Source organism: Oryctolagus cuniculus, chromosome 13 (genome assembly GCF_051225735.1).
Source record: "Oryctolagus cuniculus isolate XC-2025 breed Fujian yellow rabbit chromosome 13, ASM5122573v1, whole genome shotgun sequence".
Classification (NCBI taxonomy): Eukaryota; Metazoa; Chordata; class Mammalia; order Lagomorpha; family Leporidae; genus Oryctolagus; species Oryctolagus cuniculus.
The window spans coordinates 102091814-102109077 of NC_142879.1; the positions used below are offsets into that span (position 1 = coordinate 102091814).

At 63.6% G+C, this 17264-nt stretch overlaps 2 protein-coding genes across 2 annotated transcripts; one reads left to right on the forward strand and one right to left on the reverse strand.

The window, feature by feature from the left end:
- On the forward strand, positions 1 to 13378 carry LOC103346828 (ADAMTS-like protein 2). Its single transcript, XM_089311278.1, is given in 17 exon segments — positions 1 to 201; positions 204 to 283; positions 285 to 337; positions 340 to 444; positions 1038 to 1244; positions 1247 to 1412; positions 5425 to 5522; positions 8014 to 8140; positions 9588 to 9774; positions 10375 to 10438; positions 10441 to 10486; positions 10488 to 10524; positions 11586 to 11746; positions 12430 to 12455; positions 12458 to 12615; positions 12701 to 12903; positions 13213 to 13378. Coding segments are annotated over 17 exon segments (2085 nt in total).
- Positions 13379 to 15763: 2385 nt separating this feature from the next.
- Positions 15764 to 16812, reverse strand: LOC100343788 (protein FAM163B). Its single transcript, XM_051821596.3, is given in 3 exon segments — positions 15764 to 16168; positions 16721 to 16785; positions 16788 to 16812. Coding segments are annotated over 3 exon segments (495 nt in total).
- Positions 16813 to 17264: the final 452 nt, after the last annotated feature.

Consider the following 17264-nt stretch of genomic DNA (forward strand, 5'->3'; position numbering starts at 1 on the left):
ATGGGGGCATGTGCCATCCTTGGGGGAGGCTCAGGTGGGAGCCGGGAGCCCTGGTGGGAAGGGAGAGGAGTGGGGAAGGGCCCGGTGCTGCTTCTCTCTCCCCAGGTGTGGAACCAGAATGGCAAGAGCCCCTCCATCACCTTCGAGTACATGTTGCTGCAGCCGCTCCACTATGGCTTCCTGGAGCCCGCCTCCCAGAGCCCGCCTCCCAGAGCGCAGAATGCTGGGAGCTGGGCAGGGCCGGCCTGCTGGGCTTTGTGAGGCACAACGGCTCCCTCTACGGCCTCCTCGGAGCGGCTGGGCCTGGACAACCGGCTGTTCGGGCCCCCAGGGCCGGAGATGAGCTGGGCCTGGGCTGGGGCCAGGAGACCAATGAGGTGTGTGTGTGGGCTGGTGGTGGTGGCGGAGCCTGCGAGGGCCCTCCCAGGGCCAAGGGCTTCCAAGGTAACCCGGAGGGGGTGGGGGGAGCAGGGTTTCAGCCCCTCCCAGGGGTGGTTGGTCAGAGGGGCCAGGGCTTGGGCCGGCTGGAGCGAGGGGCTTGGTGCACACAGCTTTCTCATGCATGCTTGGCTGCACCCACAGGTGGGGACCCCCTGGATAGGAGGCCGCCTGTCTCTGGCTATCCCCATTTGACAGACGGGGAGACTGAGGCTTAGAGAAAGGGAGTGCCTGCCTGTGTTCGGAGGGGATGGGGCGCCCGAGCTGCAGGGGCCCAGATGTGCAGGGCCTGCCTCTGTGCTCACATGGCCACCTTCTGCTCCGTCTGTCCCTGTGTCCTCGTGAGAACACAGTGATGGTCCCTAGCCAATGACATCCCCAAGGACCCTAATTCCCAGGCCCAGGGGGGTCACATGCTGAGGTCCCCATGCTTACGATCTGGCGGACTCCCTTCTAGCTCCTGCAGGACACCGTCCAGACCGCGGCCAACTCAGGTTATTTAACTGAGCAGAAACTCCTTTCTGAGAGTGTCCAAGCCCAGCACCTCCTTGTCTGGGTCAGGGAGCCCTTGGTGTCGAGGCCCCTGTCTCCCTCCACAGACCACAACGCCACAGGGACAGTGCTCATGGGGGACAAGGCGGGCCAAGACATGGACACCCATTTCACATCCCGGGAGTTCCTGTCGGCCAACGCCATCTCTGGACAGCTGCTGGGTGCCAGCTCCGACTAGAAGGAGTTCGGTCTCAATGAGGCAGTGAACAGCATCTTCGCCCCGGGCGGCCCCGGGAGCTCCCTGGCTGACAGCCTGGACTGGGCTACGAGGAGAACGAGGGAGCCGGCGCTGAGCTGCTCAACGGGTCCTACCTGGAGCTCAGCAGTGACAGGGTCACCAACACCTCCTCGGCCCCCTTCCCCGACACCAGCACAAGTCTCCCCACCTCGGCCAGGAATGAAACTCACAGGGCAGGTAGGAGGCCCCACCCCTGTCCTGTGCAGGGCCTGGGGAAGTGGGGGACAGCCATGCCTTCCCATGTGCTGGGGCTCTGGGGAGAGGGCAGGGGCCTGGCCCTCGGCGTGTCCTCCTCAATGTCAGTCCCAGGCCCAGGTCCCCGCCGAATGCCAGCGCATGGAGCTTACACAGGGTGGAGGGGCGGGGGGACAGACACGGTTCTGAGCTCTTCTCCTGAGCCAGGGCGTCGGCGTCTAGCTGCAGGTGACCCTGCACCTGTCACAGCTGCCCTGGCCCTAGGGAGGGCTCTCTAGGGACTCACTTTGGAATGGGGGCGGCTTGGCCTCCAGCTGCACAACAGGCCTGACAGCGAGGGAGGATCCAGCGGTCCTCAAGTGGGGGCCGGACCCCAGAGCGAGGGTCAGGAGCAAGGCAGGAAGTGCCCTGGGAAGGGCACAGTGAGGGTCCCCCGGAGGCCCCAGAGCCAGTGGCAACTGGGCAGCATGGCTGGGCACGCCCGGGCAGTCACAGCTGAGGTCACCTGGGCAGTCACAGCAGGGGTCACCTGGGCAGTCTCAGCTGGGGTCACCTGGGCAGTCACAGCTGGGGTCACCTGGGCAGTCTCAGCAGGGGTCACCTGGGCAGTCACAGCTGGGGTTGCCTGGGCAGTCACAGCTGAGGTCACCTGGGCAGTTACAGCAGGGGTCACCTGGGCAGTCTCAGCTGGGGTCACCTGGGCAGTCTCAGCTGGGGTCACCTGGGCAGTCACAGCTGGGGTCACCTGGGCAGTCTCAGCTGGGGTCACCTGGGCAGTCACAGCTGGGGTCACCTGGGCAGTCACAGCTGGGGTTGCCTGGGCAGTCACAGCTGGGGTTGCCTGGGCAGTCACAGCTGGGTCACCTGGGCAGTGTGACTGTGTCAGAGAGGTATGACCTTCACCAGTGCAGTGTGCAGCAGGGTGGCCCCAGACCTGCCTGTCACACTACAGGGTGCTCCCTGTTGACAAAGCCGTGGGCAGCAAGAGTGTTCTCAGCAGATGGAGCCAGGCTCAGCCGCCACTGGTGGGGTGGGCCCCAAAGGCAGGGACAGCCCCCTGCAGTTTCTTGACCTTGGGCAATGCTCAGTCGGGGGTCCCCAGGACTGGGTTGGAAGGCCAGAGGTTTGGGCCATTGGTCAGGGTCCAGAGCTGCAGAGCCAGGGACCCTGGGGGTGCTGCACCTCCCCCCAGCCTCTTTACGAGGCCCAGCCCTTGTGGGACCTTGGGCTAGGGCTGGGAGGACTCCCCCCCCACTTTGGCACTGTGAGGGGCTCAAGAGGGACCCTTCCTTGCCAGGAGGACACAGCTGGACCCTCCACAGGCTGCCTAGCACTCACGTCCCCTGTGCCTGGCACCCCCAAACCCTCAGGCTGGCAGGGAGTAACAGGCTTTGCTTCAGCTCTGAGCACAAGGGGCTTCGAGGAGAAGAACAGGAGGGTCTGACACAGACCCCGCTTGGCTGTGTGCTCCGGCCAGGACCTCAGGCCTTAAGTCCCGTTCCCAACCCCCAGCCTGGGTCCTCTTTGCCCCGAGAGCTGTCTGTGTGCACAGCACAGAGCCAGGGCCGGATCCCCAGGGGCTGAGGGGTGGGCAGCTGGTGGACAGCAACCCCTCTTGGCCACATCTGTCCTGGTGGCACAGAGCCCAGCTCTTCAATTCAGCATCAGGCATGGGCGTTGCTGTTGTCTGTGTGGTGTGCCGGGACAGCAGGACACATGGCGAGCCCTGGAGCCAAGTCTACCAGCCTCTGGGCTCCAGGTGCTCCTCTGTCCATCAGGAAGTGCCGGACAGGGCCCCTGCAGACTCAGGTGCAAGGTGACTGCCGGGCCCGGGGTCTCGTGCAGCGCAAGCACTGAGATCCTTGGGCCCCATCTCCAAGCCTTGGCTCCGCTGCCCATCTTGGAGTCTTAGCATCTGTCCATCAAATGCTGGTCAGTGCGCACTGTCCCTGCCATCCACCCAAAGATGGCCCAGGGAGATAGGGCCCTGGAGGCCATGGGGAGACCTCAGGGTCCAAAAAGCTGTACCTCAGTGAGCTGGCCGCACACAGGAAGCTGGAAGCAGGACGCATCAAATGCGTTCCAGAAAGGAGAGACTATGTCCATCTGAGAGCAGCTCCAGCAGTCAAGGGCGGGGCCTGTCCCCAGACAGACATGGGGCAGGGCGGCCCCCCTCAAAGCAGGGGCCGGCAGCCAGGAAAGCAGCCCTTTCTGCCCAGTCACCCAGGAGCCACCCCAGCTAGGCCAGAAGAGTCTGCATCTCTTGGGCAGGGGGCCCTGTGAGTGACAGGCCATTTGGAAACCCCTGGCCTGGCGAGGTATCCTCCCTCCAGATGGAAGTGGGGGCCAGAGGGGGTCACCCATGTCCTGGGTGTTTTACTTCTCAGGTTGTGCAAATCCTGGTCAGGGGAGGCTGCACCTGTGACCACAGGAGACATGCGGGCAGCCCCTCCAGGGACTCCCCAGGGCCTCAGGAGGGCTGGGTGCACTCCTGCCTGCTGGCTGGGAGCTGTCATTAGATAATGACAGCGGGTGGAGGGGCAGGGAGGGGCTGGCTCTTTGTTTCAAGAGTGGTGTGGCGCAGGGGGACATGAAGCTGTTGGAAGCATGGGTGTTTTCTGAACCCAGTGTCAGGGATTCAGCTTCGGGTCCTCTCTTGCTCTTAGGTCCCCGGGTCTCGGCCCCCTCCCATGTTAGAAGTCCTCCCCCCTCTCTTTTTTTAAGATTTATTTATTTGAAACACAGAGAGACAGAGAGAGAGAGAGAAAGAAGAGAGATGGATCTTCCATCTGCTGGTTCTCTCCCGAAATGGCCGCAACGGCTGGGGCTGGGCCAGGCTGAACCCAAGAACCAGGAGCTCCATCCAGGCCTCCACGTGGGTGCAGGGCTCCAAGCACTTGGGTCATCTTCCACGGCCTTCCCAGGCACATCAGCAGGGAGCTGGACTGGATGTGGAGCAGCCGGGACACAAACCGCTGCCCATGTGGGTTCCCGGCGCCACAGGCAGCGGCTTAATCTGCCATCCACGTCTCTTCTTATTTTTAAAGAGGAGGCTGGGGCTTCCCTCCAAGGCCGACAGACTCCTGGTTGGAAGCCCGAGGTGAGGGCACGGCTGGGGGAAAGATGATAACCACATCCCAGCCTTGCCTCTCCCTCCCTGTCCCCTCCCTCCTGGACTGGGTGGATTTGCCTCTGCTGCTCCTGTTGGAGATTGTCTCCTGGGTCCCCAGAGCATGGGAGCGGTCGATGCTACCACTCCTCCCACAAGTGCAAGAACGCACGTCGGAGCGGCCCTAGGAAGGGACCAGCAAATGGCCCTGTGAAGGGGCCAGCGCCAGACCAGGCCAAGTGCCCTGCTGCAGGCCACAGGACCCCAGGGGCTGTCTGCGCCCCGCCACAGCGTCCCTGCTTCTCATGCTGAATCCAGAGTGAGCCTGCACGTGGAGCTTGAGATCAGGCCCGGCACATGGCTAGTTCAAAGCAGCCATGTGCCGTGACTGTAGCCGGCTGCAGCGCCTCATGCCCTGGCCAAGAGTTCCAGCCCAGGGTCCCTGCGACCCTGCGGAAGCTGGCTGCCACACCCCTGCCTGGAGCTGAGCTCTTTAATGTTGGTAGCTGGAGCCTGAGTGGCCAGTGTCCCCAACCACCCAGCACCCAGCTGGAGGGAGGCAGGAGCAGGGCATTCTGGAACATTCCTGGCTCACAAGTGCTGCTTTCTTGGTGGGAAGAAATCCAGGATTGACGGGAGAAGGTGGGAGTGAGATGCCTGCATGTGGGGTGCAGTCACAGTGTGAAACCCACATTCTTCAGCACCCCTGTAGGGAGCCCCAACAGCTCCCAGGCTGCATCTCTCTGCCCCCTAGCTGTGTTGGGGAGCTTTGGCGCCCGCTGGTGGGGTTACACCTGCGGCTGAAGGCAAGCGTGTAGTTAGGAGGAATGGCCCCTCCCAGGAGCGGTGGGCAGGGGTCTTCTCACTCCCTCTCTCCTGGGCTTCCTTTCAGGACCAGGGCCAAGGCACGTGAGCAAGGTGTGAGTCCAGCCAACATGTACTGGTGGAAGCTCTCGTCACAGGAACCCTGCAGCGCCACCTGCACCACAGGTACTGGTCCCGGGTTGTAGCCAGGCAGCCCACTTGGGGCCCACCTCCACAAGGGGCCCCTCATGGAGCTGGGGGCACACCCATTGGCTGGTAGCCCCAAACTGTGTGTAGGGGGTGGGGCTTGGGAGGCAGACCGTGACATCTTTGTGTCACTGCCCACCAGGCCATGGTCGGGTCCCGGCCACCCCAAAGGCTCCCCCAGCTATGGCCGTGCCCATCAGCTCCCGCTGGGGCAAGTGTCCGGGTGAGGAGTGGGAGCGAGAACTCATAGGTCAAGCAAATACAGGGAGGGAGAAGTCGACCCTGCGACTCATGGTTGGTCAGGTTCCAGGAGCTCAGCTGCAGGCGAGGACTTCTGGGGGGCCAGAGACCCCCACCCCGTGTGTGAGCAGGAAGACTGGGCGGGGATTGGGCCCGCACTTTGCTGGCCATGAGGCCAGACACTGCCAGAGAGACACTGGTCATGGCCACCAGGGGCAGCGGCTGCACCTGCTGCTGCCCCGAGCCCCTGCCCTGCCTGTCCTCAAACTCAGATGTGAGACCCAGAGCCAGGACACAGAGGCCACATGCTGCAGGGAGACCCCAAGGGTCAGCTCTGCATTCAGAGTTTTGTGTGGGATTGGTCGACTCCCAGCTGCCCCTGTAGACGCCAGCTGGCCAGGCCCGTGGACGCCCCTGCGGTCTCTGACTGCCAGCAGTCTGCATGTGGCTGTTCCCCTGCACGAGATGGACCCTCAAGATGAGGGCAGGGTGGGTGGCCCTGCCTCTTAGGCTGAGGAAGGGGCTCTCATCCCGGGACAGGTGCCCCAAGCAGAGTTGATGGCATGGGAACGCTGAGGCTACCGTGCAACCCCCACCATGCCAGAGGGAAGCAGGCTTTGTGGGTGTTTAGCGAGCATGTGCCTGGCACCGCCCTCTGCCCCCACCTACCAGACCAGACACGCTGTTGGCTGGAGAGATGTGTCCAGGGTGATGTGGCCTTGGGGACCAGGGGCCTGATAGACAGCCCTGGCTGCTGACGGCCTCAGGAGGACCCAGCAAGCTGTTGGAGTGGCTGGAACGGGGGTGAGGGGCAGGTGGGGTGTGACACGCATGGCCCAAAGTGTGACCAGGATGAGTGGCTCTGGTGAGAGGCGGGGCCATGCTTGTAAAGACGCTGTCCAGGAGCGAGCGAGCCCCAGGCAGCAGCTTCCCGTGGCCTCTGAGGGGGGTGCCCACCTGGTGAGCAGCCTAGGCTAGAGGCAAGGCCTGTGGTTGGGATGGCAACCGTCCCTGTCCCCACTGCTGGGCCAGGCCTCACCACCTGTGCCGGAGTCCCTTCACACCCTGGGGCCTCACAGTCACTGCTTAGGGCCACAGGGACTGCGGACTCCCCTCGGGCAGGGTGCACAGCCAGGCTGGGCAGGGGTGGGGTATGTGGACTGTGCATGGCAGCCCTGTGCCTGGCACCCCTGTGTGTGCCCGGCTGCTGGGTCCATGGAGTGGGGGTGGGGGTGGGGCTTGGGTGGCAAGTGTGCTCCCTTGGTAACCCCATGTTTTCATTTCTTTAAAGATGCAGGCCGGCGCCGCGGCTCACTAGGCTAATCCTCCGCCTAGCGGCGCCGGCACACCGGGTTCTAGTCCCGGTCGGGGCGCCAGATTCTGTCCCGGTTGCCCCTCTTCCAGGCCAGCCCTCTGCTGTGGCCAGGGAGTGCAGTGGAGGATGGCCCAGGTGCTTGGGCCCTGCACCCCATGGGAGACCAGGAAAAGCACCTGGCTCCTGGCTCCTGCCATCGGATCAGGGTGGTGCGCCGGCCGCAGCGCGCCGGCCGCGGCGGCCATTGGAGGGTGAACCAACGGCAAAAGGAAGACCTTTCTCTCTGTCTCTCTCTCTCACTGTTCACTCTGCCTGTCAAAAAAAAAAAAAAAAAGATGCAATGAGGGCAGCAGCTGTGACCGTGTCTGGTCTCAGCTGGGCTCCTAGGGGTGATCACAGAGATGCCTCTGCCCCCAGGGGCACAGCAGTGATGGAGGGAACTGGCAAGACCCCAACTTTCACGTCTTGGGGCTCTCCTGGGGAAGAGATGACAGCTGAGGGGGAGGGAGGCCCTTGGAGATCCGGGGCTCTGAGCATCCCTGTGACCTCCTAGGAGGCCGGTCAGGCCTGGAATGGTCAGATGTACACCTGCTGCCCCGAAATGGGCGGTTGCAAATGGGTGAGACTGAGAGACACTTGGTGATGTTTTTCTCTTTGGGTCATCTCAGGGTTGGTGACAGATGAGTTGGGTCCCAGCTGCACGGGCTGGGGAGGGGTGCAGGGGAGAGGCCAGATGCAGGGTCGTGGGTGGGGAAAGGGCTCAAGGCACTCCCTGAGCTCCTCCAGTGATGCCTTGAGCCCAGGGATGTCCCGGTCCCCAAACCGGGAAGCCAGGCTCTGAGCCGTCCCTTCATTCACCCAAGGCCCTCTGGTTAACCATGGGGCTCACAGGACCCTCCCTTGCCCTGGACCTAGGAGTCATGTCGACATACGCCATGTGTGTCTGCTAGGACGGCGTCAAGGTGGACGACAGCTACTGCGACACCCTGACCCGGCTGGAGCCTGTGCACGAGTTCTGCGCCAGGAGGGAGTGCCTGCCCAGGTATCCCCGCCTGGGAGGGAGTACCTGCCCAGGTACCCCCACCCGGGAGGGAGCGCCAGCCCAGGTACTTGCCTGGAGGGAGCGCCAACCCAGGTACCAACCCGGAGGGAGTGCCAGCCCAGGTACTTGCCCAGGTGGCCATGGGGTGGCCGGGATGGCTGAGCCTCCGCTCAGGACAGCAGTCAGACCTGGCCCCCGGGCTGGATGGTGGGGGCCCTGGAGGAGGGCATGGGGGTCTTGATAGATGCACCCCACCCTTCCCGACGCCACACCTGTCCCAATGACCTCTGCTGGGTGCAGCTGGGTTTTATAAACCCACAGGGATTCCGAGGCCCTTCCGGAAGCTCATGGGAAAATGAGATTAAAAGTTTCTTTGGGGCCGGCACCGCGGCTCACTTGACTAATCTTCTGCCTGCGGCACCAGCACCCCAGGTTCTAGTCCCGGTTGGGGCACCGGTTCTGTCCCAGTGCTCCTCTTCCAGTCCAGCTCTCTGCTGTGGACTGGGAAGGCAGTGGAGGATGGCCCAAGTGCTTGGGCCTTGCACCTGCATGGGAGACCAGGAGGAAGCACCTGGCTCCTGGCTTCAGATCTGCGCAGTGCACCGGCCATAGCGACCATTTGGGGGGTGAACCAATGGAAGGAAGACCTTTCTCTGTCTCTCTCTCACTGTCTAACTCTGCCTGTCAAAAAAAAAAAAAGTTTCTTCGGGTGTAAAACATGGTGAAAGCCACGCCTAGGTTTTCATTGTGCACATTTTCCATGAACTTTTCGAAAGATTCTCGTATCCCTGGGAATGCAGGCTGCTGGCCGACTCACGTGGGCAGAGGCTGGTCAGTGTTCCAGCCCCAGGCCTCCTGTCCTGCCTCACAGACATGGTCAGAGACAGAGCTCAGGTGCTTTGTGCCCTGGTGTGGACCAGCCCAGGAATTGGTGCAGGGGCCCCAGAGCCGCTGGGGGAGCCTCTGAGATGGGGAGCACTCACCCAGCTCCTGGCAGTCAGGGGGGTCTTACTGCTTTCCGGGAGGGGCAGGGAAGATGAGGGGCCCCTGGACCCCGCTGGACACGGGCTTCCATTTCTCTGCGCCAGGGTTCATGGAGAACAAGACCCACCCCAGGGTCCAGGGTGGCACAGCAGCACACAAGGGGGCTCAGGGCTCCAGGACACTGGGGCATGGTCCTGAGAGGGGGTGGTGGGTGGGGGATGGGTCAGCAGGGCCCCAAGGTGCAAAGGTGAGAGCAGGAGGAGGCATCGCAGGCTGTGGGGGGCCACAGGCTCGGGAAACCCCCATCCCCGGTTGTCATGGTGATGACCTCCAGTTCGGCCCCAGGCCTCCCTGTCAGGCCCAACCCCTGGGACCTGGGGCCACGTGTCTCTGGAGTGCAGGGTTGTCAGGGCTCCAGCCACAAGGTGTGGGGTCATTGAAGGCCGCCCCACCCCCGAAGCAGGTGGGAGAGTAGCAGCTGGAGCTACCAGTTCCCCATCCTGGGCTGCTGGAAGATGCCGTCCCCCGGCTTCGACAGCTCGGTGAACAGCAACCTGTGGGAGGCGGCCGAGGCCGTGCGGCCGGAGGAGCGCAAGGTTTGCCGCAACCCAGCCTGCAGGCCGCAGTGGGAGATGTCCCAGTGGTTGGAGGTGAATTGGTGGCAGCTGTGGCAGGGATCCAGCGGGACTGGGCGTGACCAGGAGGGGCCTGGGTGGGGGCAGGGGCCGCGTGGAACCTGGGTGTGGGTGGGGCCTGGGTGAGAGGGTGGGCCTGGGTGGGGCCAGGTGGGGATGGGGCCAGCTTGGGCTTGGGGTGGGACCAGGTGGGACCTGAGTGAGGGGGCGGGGCCGTGTGGAACCTGGGTGAGGGTGGGGCTGGGTGGGGCCAGGTAGGGATGTGGCCAGTTGGATCCTGGGTTGGGGTGGGGGTGGGACTGGGGTGGGAGTGGGGGGCCAGGGTGGGTGGGGCCAGATGGGGCCTGATTGAGGGGGCGGGGCTGGGTGGAACCTGGGGGGCAGGTCCTGAGTGAGAGGTGAGGCCTGGCTGGGTGGAGTTTGGATCTTTGTGTTGCTGGGCAGGGTTGGGCAGTGGGAGATGTCCCAGGGGTCCATTGTGAGCTGGTGGGCCTCTGCAGGGTGGAGCTGGCCATGGGCTGGCTGGGGCTTGGCAGGGCCATGGGTGGAGGGGCAAGGACTAGAGCCAGCCATGGAGCTCAGCCTCGTACCCAGTCCCCCGCCCGCCCCTCACAGTGCACAGCCAAGTACGGGGAGCACAGCATGGTGACCAGGCACATCCGCTGCTCTGGGGACGAGAGGCGTGTGACCCCAACACCAGGCTGGTGGGCGAAAAGAGCCGCACAGGTCCCCTGCGACCACCAGTGGACCACATCTGACTGGGGGGCTGGTGAGCGTGGCTGGCATGGGGCTGGCCTCTGCTGCCCCCGGCTTCTCCAGTTTCTGAAGCAAGGGTGTGAGGGAGGAGCCCCTGAGTGCCAGGTCTCCCTGTAGTTCCGAGGAATCAAAGCCCCCATCTGACCTGGCTGTCTCCCCCCGTCTCCATCCGTCTCTCCGTCTTGATCCGTCTCTCTCTGTCCGCCTCTGCCCGTCTCCCCCCGTTTCCATCCGTCTGTCTCTCCCTGTCTCTGCTCATCTCCCCCATCTCTCCTGTCTCTGTCCGCCTCCCCCCAGCTCCGTCTATCTCTCCCCATCTCCATCCGCGTCTCCCCATGTCTCGGTCTGTCTCTCCCCATCTCTGTCCATCTCTCCCCATCTCTCCCCATCTCTCCCTGTCCATCTCTGCCCGTCTCTCCCTCCATCTCCGTCCGCCTCTCCCCATGTCTCAGTCTGTCTCTCCCCATCTCCGTCCATCTCCCTGTCTCTGCCCGTCTCCCCCGTCTCCGTCCATCTCTACCCGTCTCTACCCGTCTCTCCCTGTCCATCTCTGCCCGTCTCTCCCTCCATCTCCGTCTGCCTCTTCCCATGTCTCAGTCTGTCTCTCCCTGTCCATCTCTGCCCTTCCACCTCCCCCCCATCTCCATCTGCCTCTCCCCATGTCTCGGTGTGTCTCTCCCTGTCTCTACCCATCTCTCCCTGTCTGTCTCTGTCCATCTCCCCCGTCTCTGTCCATCTCACCCCATCTCCATCTGCCTCTCCCTATGTCTCGGTCTGTCTCTGCCCGTCTCCCCTGTCTCCGTCCACCTCTCCCCATCTCTGTCTCTGCCCCTCTCACCTGCTCAGATGCCAGCCGGGTCCCCTGTGCGTAGCCCCTATCTGTAGGTATGTGTTTCTCCCTGTGTGTTCGTCATCAAGTAGGCATTATTTCTGTAATTAGAAAATGTGATTTAAAAAGTGGTTACTATGGCAACCGCTTCCCACACTGCCTGGGGTGCTTTCCCCTCCCTGGGGGCTGGGGGCTTGTGGAGCGCCCCCCCACCCAGGCCCCTGCCTTCTCCCTTTTGGAGTGCAGAGGGAGCTGAGGGCAGGGCCACACCATCAGGCACGTGTGCTGCAAGACCAGCGATGGCCGCGTAGTCCCCGAGTCCCAGCGCCAGGTGGAGACCAAGTCTCTGGCCATCCACCCCTGCGGGGACAAGAACTGGCCAGCCCACTGGCTGGCCCAGGACTAGGGCTGGTGAGTGTCCCGGAGATGGGGGCGTCTGGCCAGAGGGCATCGGAGAACAGCAGGTTGGCCAGGAGCTGGCTGCAACTTTGAAGGCGGAGCTCGCTGAGATGGATTTGACACACACAGAGCCAAACAGGCGGGGGAACCCCTTGCGACCTCTCAGCTCCAAGTGGGCACAGGCTCCGTGGTGCATGCAGAACTGGCAGCGTCCCCACACCAGGCACCCAGGCGCCCGAGCGATGGGGCACGGCGCAGGTGCTGTCCGGCTGCAACTGCTTCTGGCCTGCAGGCTGGGCAGCCTGCTGTCCATGCTTGTCAACCCCCACCCCACGCCAGACCCATTGCTTCCAATGTGCCTTCAAGCAGATCACTATTAACCAAATCATCTCAGGACAAAGTGTTGTCTGCTAAATCGATTCTGGCCACAGCACCCCCAGCCAAATGGTCATTAACCAATTTGTTTCAAACAGATGGTTTCAGGTTCCGCTGCTTTTGATCAAACTCATTTGGGGACAAACGGTTGTGGAACAAAGAGTTCTCAGCCGATGCGCCATCGGTCCCTGCGTTCCCCCCCCCCCCACCTCCGTATCTACTGACCAGCTGTTGTCACAGGGTTCCCCCCACCCCGGGCAGGGTCAGCCATCCCAGCCCTCTCAGCCCCTGGCCTCTGATCTGACCTGTCCCTGGCCTCAGTGCAACACCACCTGTGGCGAGGTGTGAAGAAGCGACTGGTCCTGTGCATGGAGCTGACCAATGGGAAGTTGTAGATGCACAGCGGGCCTGAGTGCGGGCTGACCAAGAAGCTGCCGGAGGAGAGCACCTGTTTTGAGAGGCCTTGCTGCAAGTGGTACTCCAGCCCCTGGTTGGAGGTGAGTGGCCGGCCCCGTGGCTCCCGCCCTGCCGCTCGTCCCCACCCCAGCCTCTGTCCCCAGGAAGTTGCTCACCTGTGCCCAGGGTCCAGGCCGTCTCTGGGTAGGGCCTCCTCCAGATAACTGGCAGGTGACCCTGACCGGGCTCTGTGGGAGAGGTGGCGGCAGTGGCCCGGGTGTCAGTGGGTCCCTGCCAGCATCTAGGTGCCCATCAGTTGGAGGGTTTGCCTCATGGCCCGGCCCAGCCCAGCACCTGCCGAACTGTAAGCCCCAGGGAGCCCTCTTTCGGTGTGCATGGTTCTCAGCAGTGGGTTTGTCCTGTAACCGCAGTCAGTACTCATCCATGTATGTCAATAAAATGGTCGTATATATGGCGGCCTGGTGGGGTCTCTGCTGCTTCTGGTAGGAGGGGCGGGGGACCCCATGGGCTTGGGAGAGCCAGGGCGTGGCCGTGTGGGGTCTCTCAATCCCTAAGGCCTGGGGTTTGGGGCCAGCCAGGTGCAGACCAAAGGCCACAGACAGAGTGGGCAGTGGGGCCTCAGGAGCCCTGCGCCGGGGTCAGAGTGGGCCGGAACCTCCATTGGTGTGGGGCTGCAGGGGAGGATCTGCACTAAGGTCCAGAGTGCCCCCTGCAGCAGGCTGGGGGACCAGGGACGAGGCAGGTGTGCGGAGCCTCAGGACTGGTGTTTCTGGAGCTCTGCGGAGGGCCCCCTGGTCTGGACTCGTGGGTGCCGAGCTGGACGAGAGCCCTCCTTTGGGCTGACCCAGCGGCAGGCGTGGGGAGAGGCAAGAGCAGAGCAGCCGTGGAGGGTGCCGGGAGGGGAGGGGCCTGGGGCTCCGCCACCCAAGGGACTGCCAGCTGGCCTCGGCACTGAGGATGGCCAGGAGAACTGTTTCCTTTGGGCATAGGTGCCAGAGAGGCCAGTGGCTGCCTCCTGCATGGGGGCCCAGCCTGTCCCCAAACTTGGACTCAGAGCGGGGTCCACCCTGGGGAAGCTGAGGCAGCAACCAGTCTGGGGTGCTTTTGCCTGTGTGTGCCCATGGCTGCACATGTATGCATCAAGGGGCTGCACGTTTTTAAAAAATGTATTTATTGGAGAGGCAGAGAGAGACAGAGAGAGGCAGAGAGAGGCAGAGAGAGAGAAGGCGCCCACAAGAGAGTTGCCATCTGCTGGCAATGGCCCGGGGCTGAGCCAGGTGCCAAAGCTGGGAGCAAGAATTCAACCCTGGTCTCCCATGTGGGTGGAAGGAGCCCCATTCCTCGAGCCATCCCTGCTGGAGTCTGGAGCCATCCTGGGGAACAGAACCCAGGTCCCAACCGTTGGCTGCAGGCTTCTGAACGGCGACTTCAACGGCTGCGACTCCACCACCACGCTGTGGCTGCCGCAGAGGGTCTCTCCCAGCCCCCACCTGCTCAAGGGCTCCGGCTCCGCTCGGGGAGGGCTGAGTGGCTGTGGCCCCTGCCCATGCCGTGTCCCGCGGTCCCTGCTCTGCTCTGCCATCCTCTTCCTGCCCGAGCCTCCTCCTTTTCTGCCAGCGCTGAGTGTGTGTGCCCATCACACACAAGGCCTTGTGCCCCGTCAGGGCTGCCCGGAGCCCCCTGAGGCAGTGGCTCTGTTACCAGCCCAGACGGGTTCAGCTGGGGTTCCCAGGGGAGATGAGCACAGCCTCCATCCCCCCAGGGTTGACAAAGGTGGTTTTGGAGACCCCTCACCAGAGAGCCACTCTGGGTTCCTCCAGGCAGGGCCTGGGCTGCACGGGCATGGCACAATGCAGAGAGGGTTTGCACTGGCCACAGCAGCCAGACTGAAGCCATGGAGGGTGGTAGGAGATGATCCATTGGCTCTGCCAGGCTGGTGGGTGGGTCCCAGGACGGCGCTGCAGGGACCGGGCCAGGGCAGGGGGTGCTCACTGCATTCCAGAGCTCTAAGTATCTATGTGCAGAGGCTGGTGACCAAAATGGGAGCAGCTGCCTCAGGGCCCTCGTCCCCCGCCCCCACCCCAGACCCCTCCCCAGATGAATGCATTAGGAACAGACTCGATGGGGGCGGGGCCAGGAGCAGGGAGTCAAGGGTGCATCCAAACAGGGGCCAGGGGAGGGGGGGGCAAGGAGTCCCTGAACAGCCAGTGTCCCCCGACTGCAGGAGGCTCTGGGAGCTCGCGGTGGGAGATGAGCCTCACTCGCGGATGGCCACAGCCCTTGTCAGAGGGAGGGGTTCCTGGGCCTCCCTCAGCTGGGGGTGGGGGCTGGTGCCCTGAAGGAGCCAGTGGTGTCATTTCTGCCGCTGATGGAAGGGAGCAGGGAGCCCCCAGCCTGAATCAGGGCTGGATGGAGTGCGGGCTTGGAGGGCGGCTCCACACAGGAGCCTCCACAGGGACACTGCTGGGGATGGGACAAGACAGCGCGCCCTGCAGCCATCTCCCTCAGGACCCAGAATCCCGCCGAGACCCAGCGCCCCTCAGCACTCAGGACTCTGACTGCATCCCGGGAGGCCCCGCCTCTTGGTGGGCATGGGTGGAGGGCTCTCTCGAGCCCTGGCCCAGCTCTGCCCACCCTGCCACACCTCATGCTGCCCTCCGGGTTTTGGCTCGCGTGCTGTGTGGAGAGCTGAGGGCCGGGCTGGGGTCTTGGGGCCGGTACCCCCAGAGCAGCAGCCCCCCAACCCTGCCCAGGCCTCCCTTGACCAGAATGTGGGTTGGGGTGAACTCTCAAGGAGTAGGCTGCCCGGGAAGCCCCCTTGCAGGAGGGAAGCAGGCAGGTGCTGGGCACGTGTGTGTGCATGCGTGGGCATGTTCATGCGTGTGTGTGTGCACGTGAGAGCGAGAGGGGGCCCCTACGGACAGCAGCTGGTCGTCAGTGGCAGGGAAGGCTGAGGCTGCCCCTTCCCGGAACACGTGAGGTCCAGGGTGGGCGGGGTGGCCACACCACGGCCACGTTGTCGGGCTGAGCTGGAGGCCACCAGCGGCCGTGTGCCTGACTGACCCACTCCATGGCCCCGACCCTGTCGCTGCATTAGGTCTCCCTGCTACCCATGGCTACACCTGTGTTCACTGAGTCTCACCCCTGCACCCAGCCCAGGGGCTCTGCGGGCCTGGGGTGCCCCCAGGATAGGGGGGCCAGGGTGGCGCGCCATGGCGGGGGGCACAGTCACACGTCGGCGCTGACGCTGTGGCTGCGGGCTAAGCCCTCCCGCATGGCCCAGAGACGGCTGGGGTTGAGCGCCTGCAGTCCCCCGAAACCCCTGCTGGGGGACAGCTCCAGGTCCTCCTGGCTGAAGCTGGCGGAGGCCACGCGCTCGCCACTGTTGCGCAGGTCCTTGTCCTCCAATTCCTGCAGGAAGAACGTGGGCGGCTCGTGGTGGGAGCAGCTGCAGCACAGGGCCTGGGCCTGCGGGGACCGCTGGCTGAAGGAGGTGGAGGTGGCCGGGTAGAGCCCCGGCTCATTGGTCAGCACCATGTTGCGGTTGGAGTGCAGCGGGGGCAGGTGCGCGTGCACGGCGAAGTCCAGCTCCTCTTCATCCTCCTCGGAGCCTTCCTTCTTACAGCAGTAGTACTGTGTGCAGAGCGGGTGACCGGCTGGCCCTCCCCGGCCCTCCCAGTCCCCCCCGCGCGGGAGAGGAGCCGGCCCCGAGCACAGCATCAGGGCGGTGGGCGGGGGCGCGCCTGATCAGACGCCTGTATCTGCGCACTTGTGTGTTCTGGGATCCAGCTCAGGCTGGGCTAAGCGCTAGGCACCTCTCAGAGCCACTCCTTGGATCGGCACAGCCACCCCCAGGCTGAGCCGTTTTTCAGGTGGGGAAACTGAGGCACGGAGGGGCGCTGCACAGTGGGGGCTCAAGCTGCCCTGCACCAGTGGCTCCCACTCCTCTCTCGGGCAGACACGGGGCGGGGGGGGGGGGGGCTTGGATGGGGAAGGAGCCGCAGAGCTGGTCCGAGCACCCAGCATCGCTCTCTCACTGGGCAGCTGCGTGTCACTGGCCAGGAGGCCTGGAGCGCCCTCTCCTGGAGTCCGGCCCTCCTGGTCTTCTGCAGGGGCTACCTCGTGGGGCAGGGGCAGGGGCAGGGCCGGCCGCAAGCCTCCCCTCCGCCCACCCCCGGGGGGTACCTGGAGCCGACAGTAGCACAGAACAGCGATAAAGCAGAGCAGGATCACCGTCGCAAAGATGCCCCGGTGATGACCACGGTCCCGGCTGTCATCCGCCCCCTTCTGATTCAGCAGCCTGGAACACACATCATGTGTCACAGGCATCTGGGTGCACTCCATAGCCCCCCCCCGCTCTGCAACACACATCACGTGTCATGGGCGTCCAGGTGCACCCCACAGTCCCCCACCCTGCAACACACGTCACATGTCATGGGCATCTGGGTGCATCTCAGAGTCCGTGCCCTGCTACACACATCCCTGTACCTGCGTGGGAGACCCAGAAGAAGCTCCTGGCTCCTGGCTTCAGATCAGTGTAGCTCCAGCCGTTGCAGCCATTTGGAGAGTGAACCAGCTTATGGAAGACCTCTCTGTCTTTGTCTCTCTCTCTCTCTCTCTCTAACTCTTCCTCTCAAATAAATAAATCTGTAAAAATAGTTTTATTAACAATTTTGTGAGAGGTAGAGACAAAGAGAGCTCCTACGTACTGTTTGCCTTCCCAGCTGCC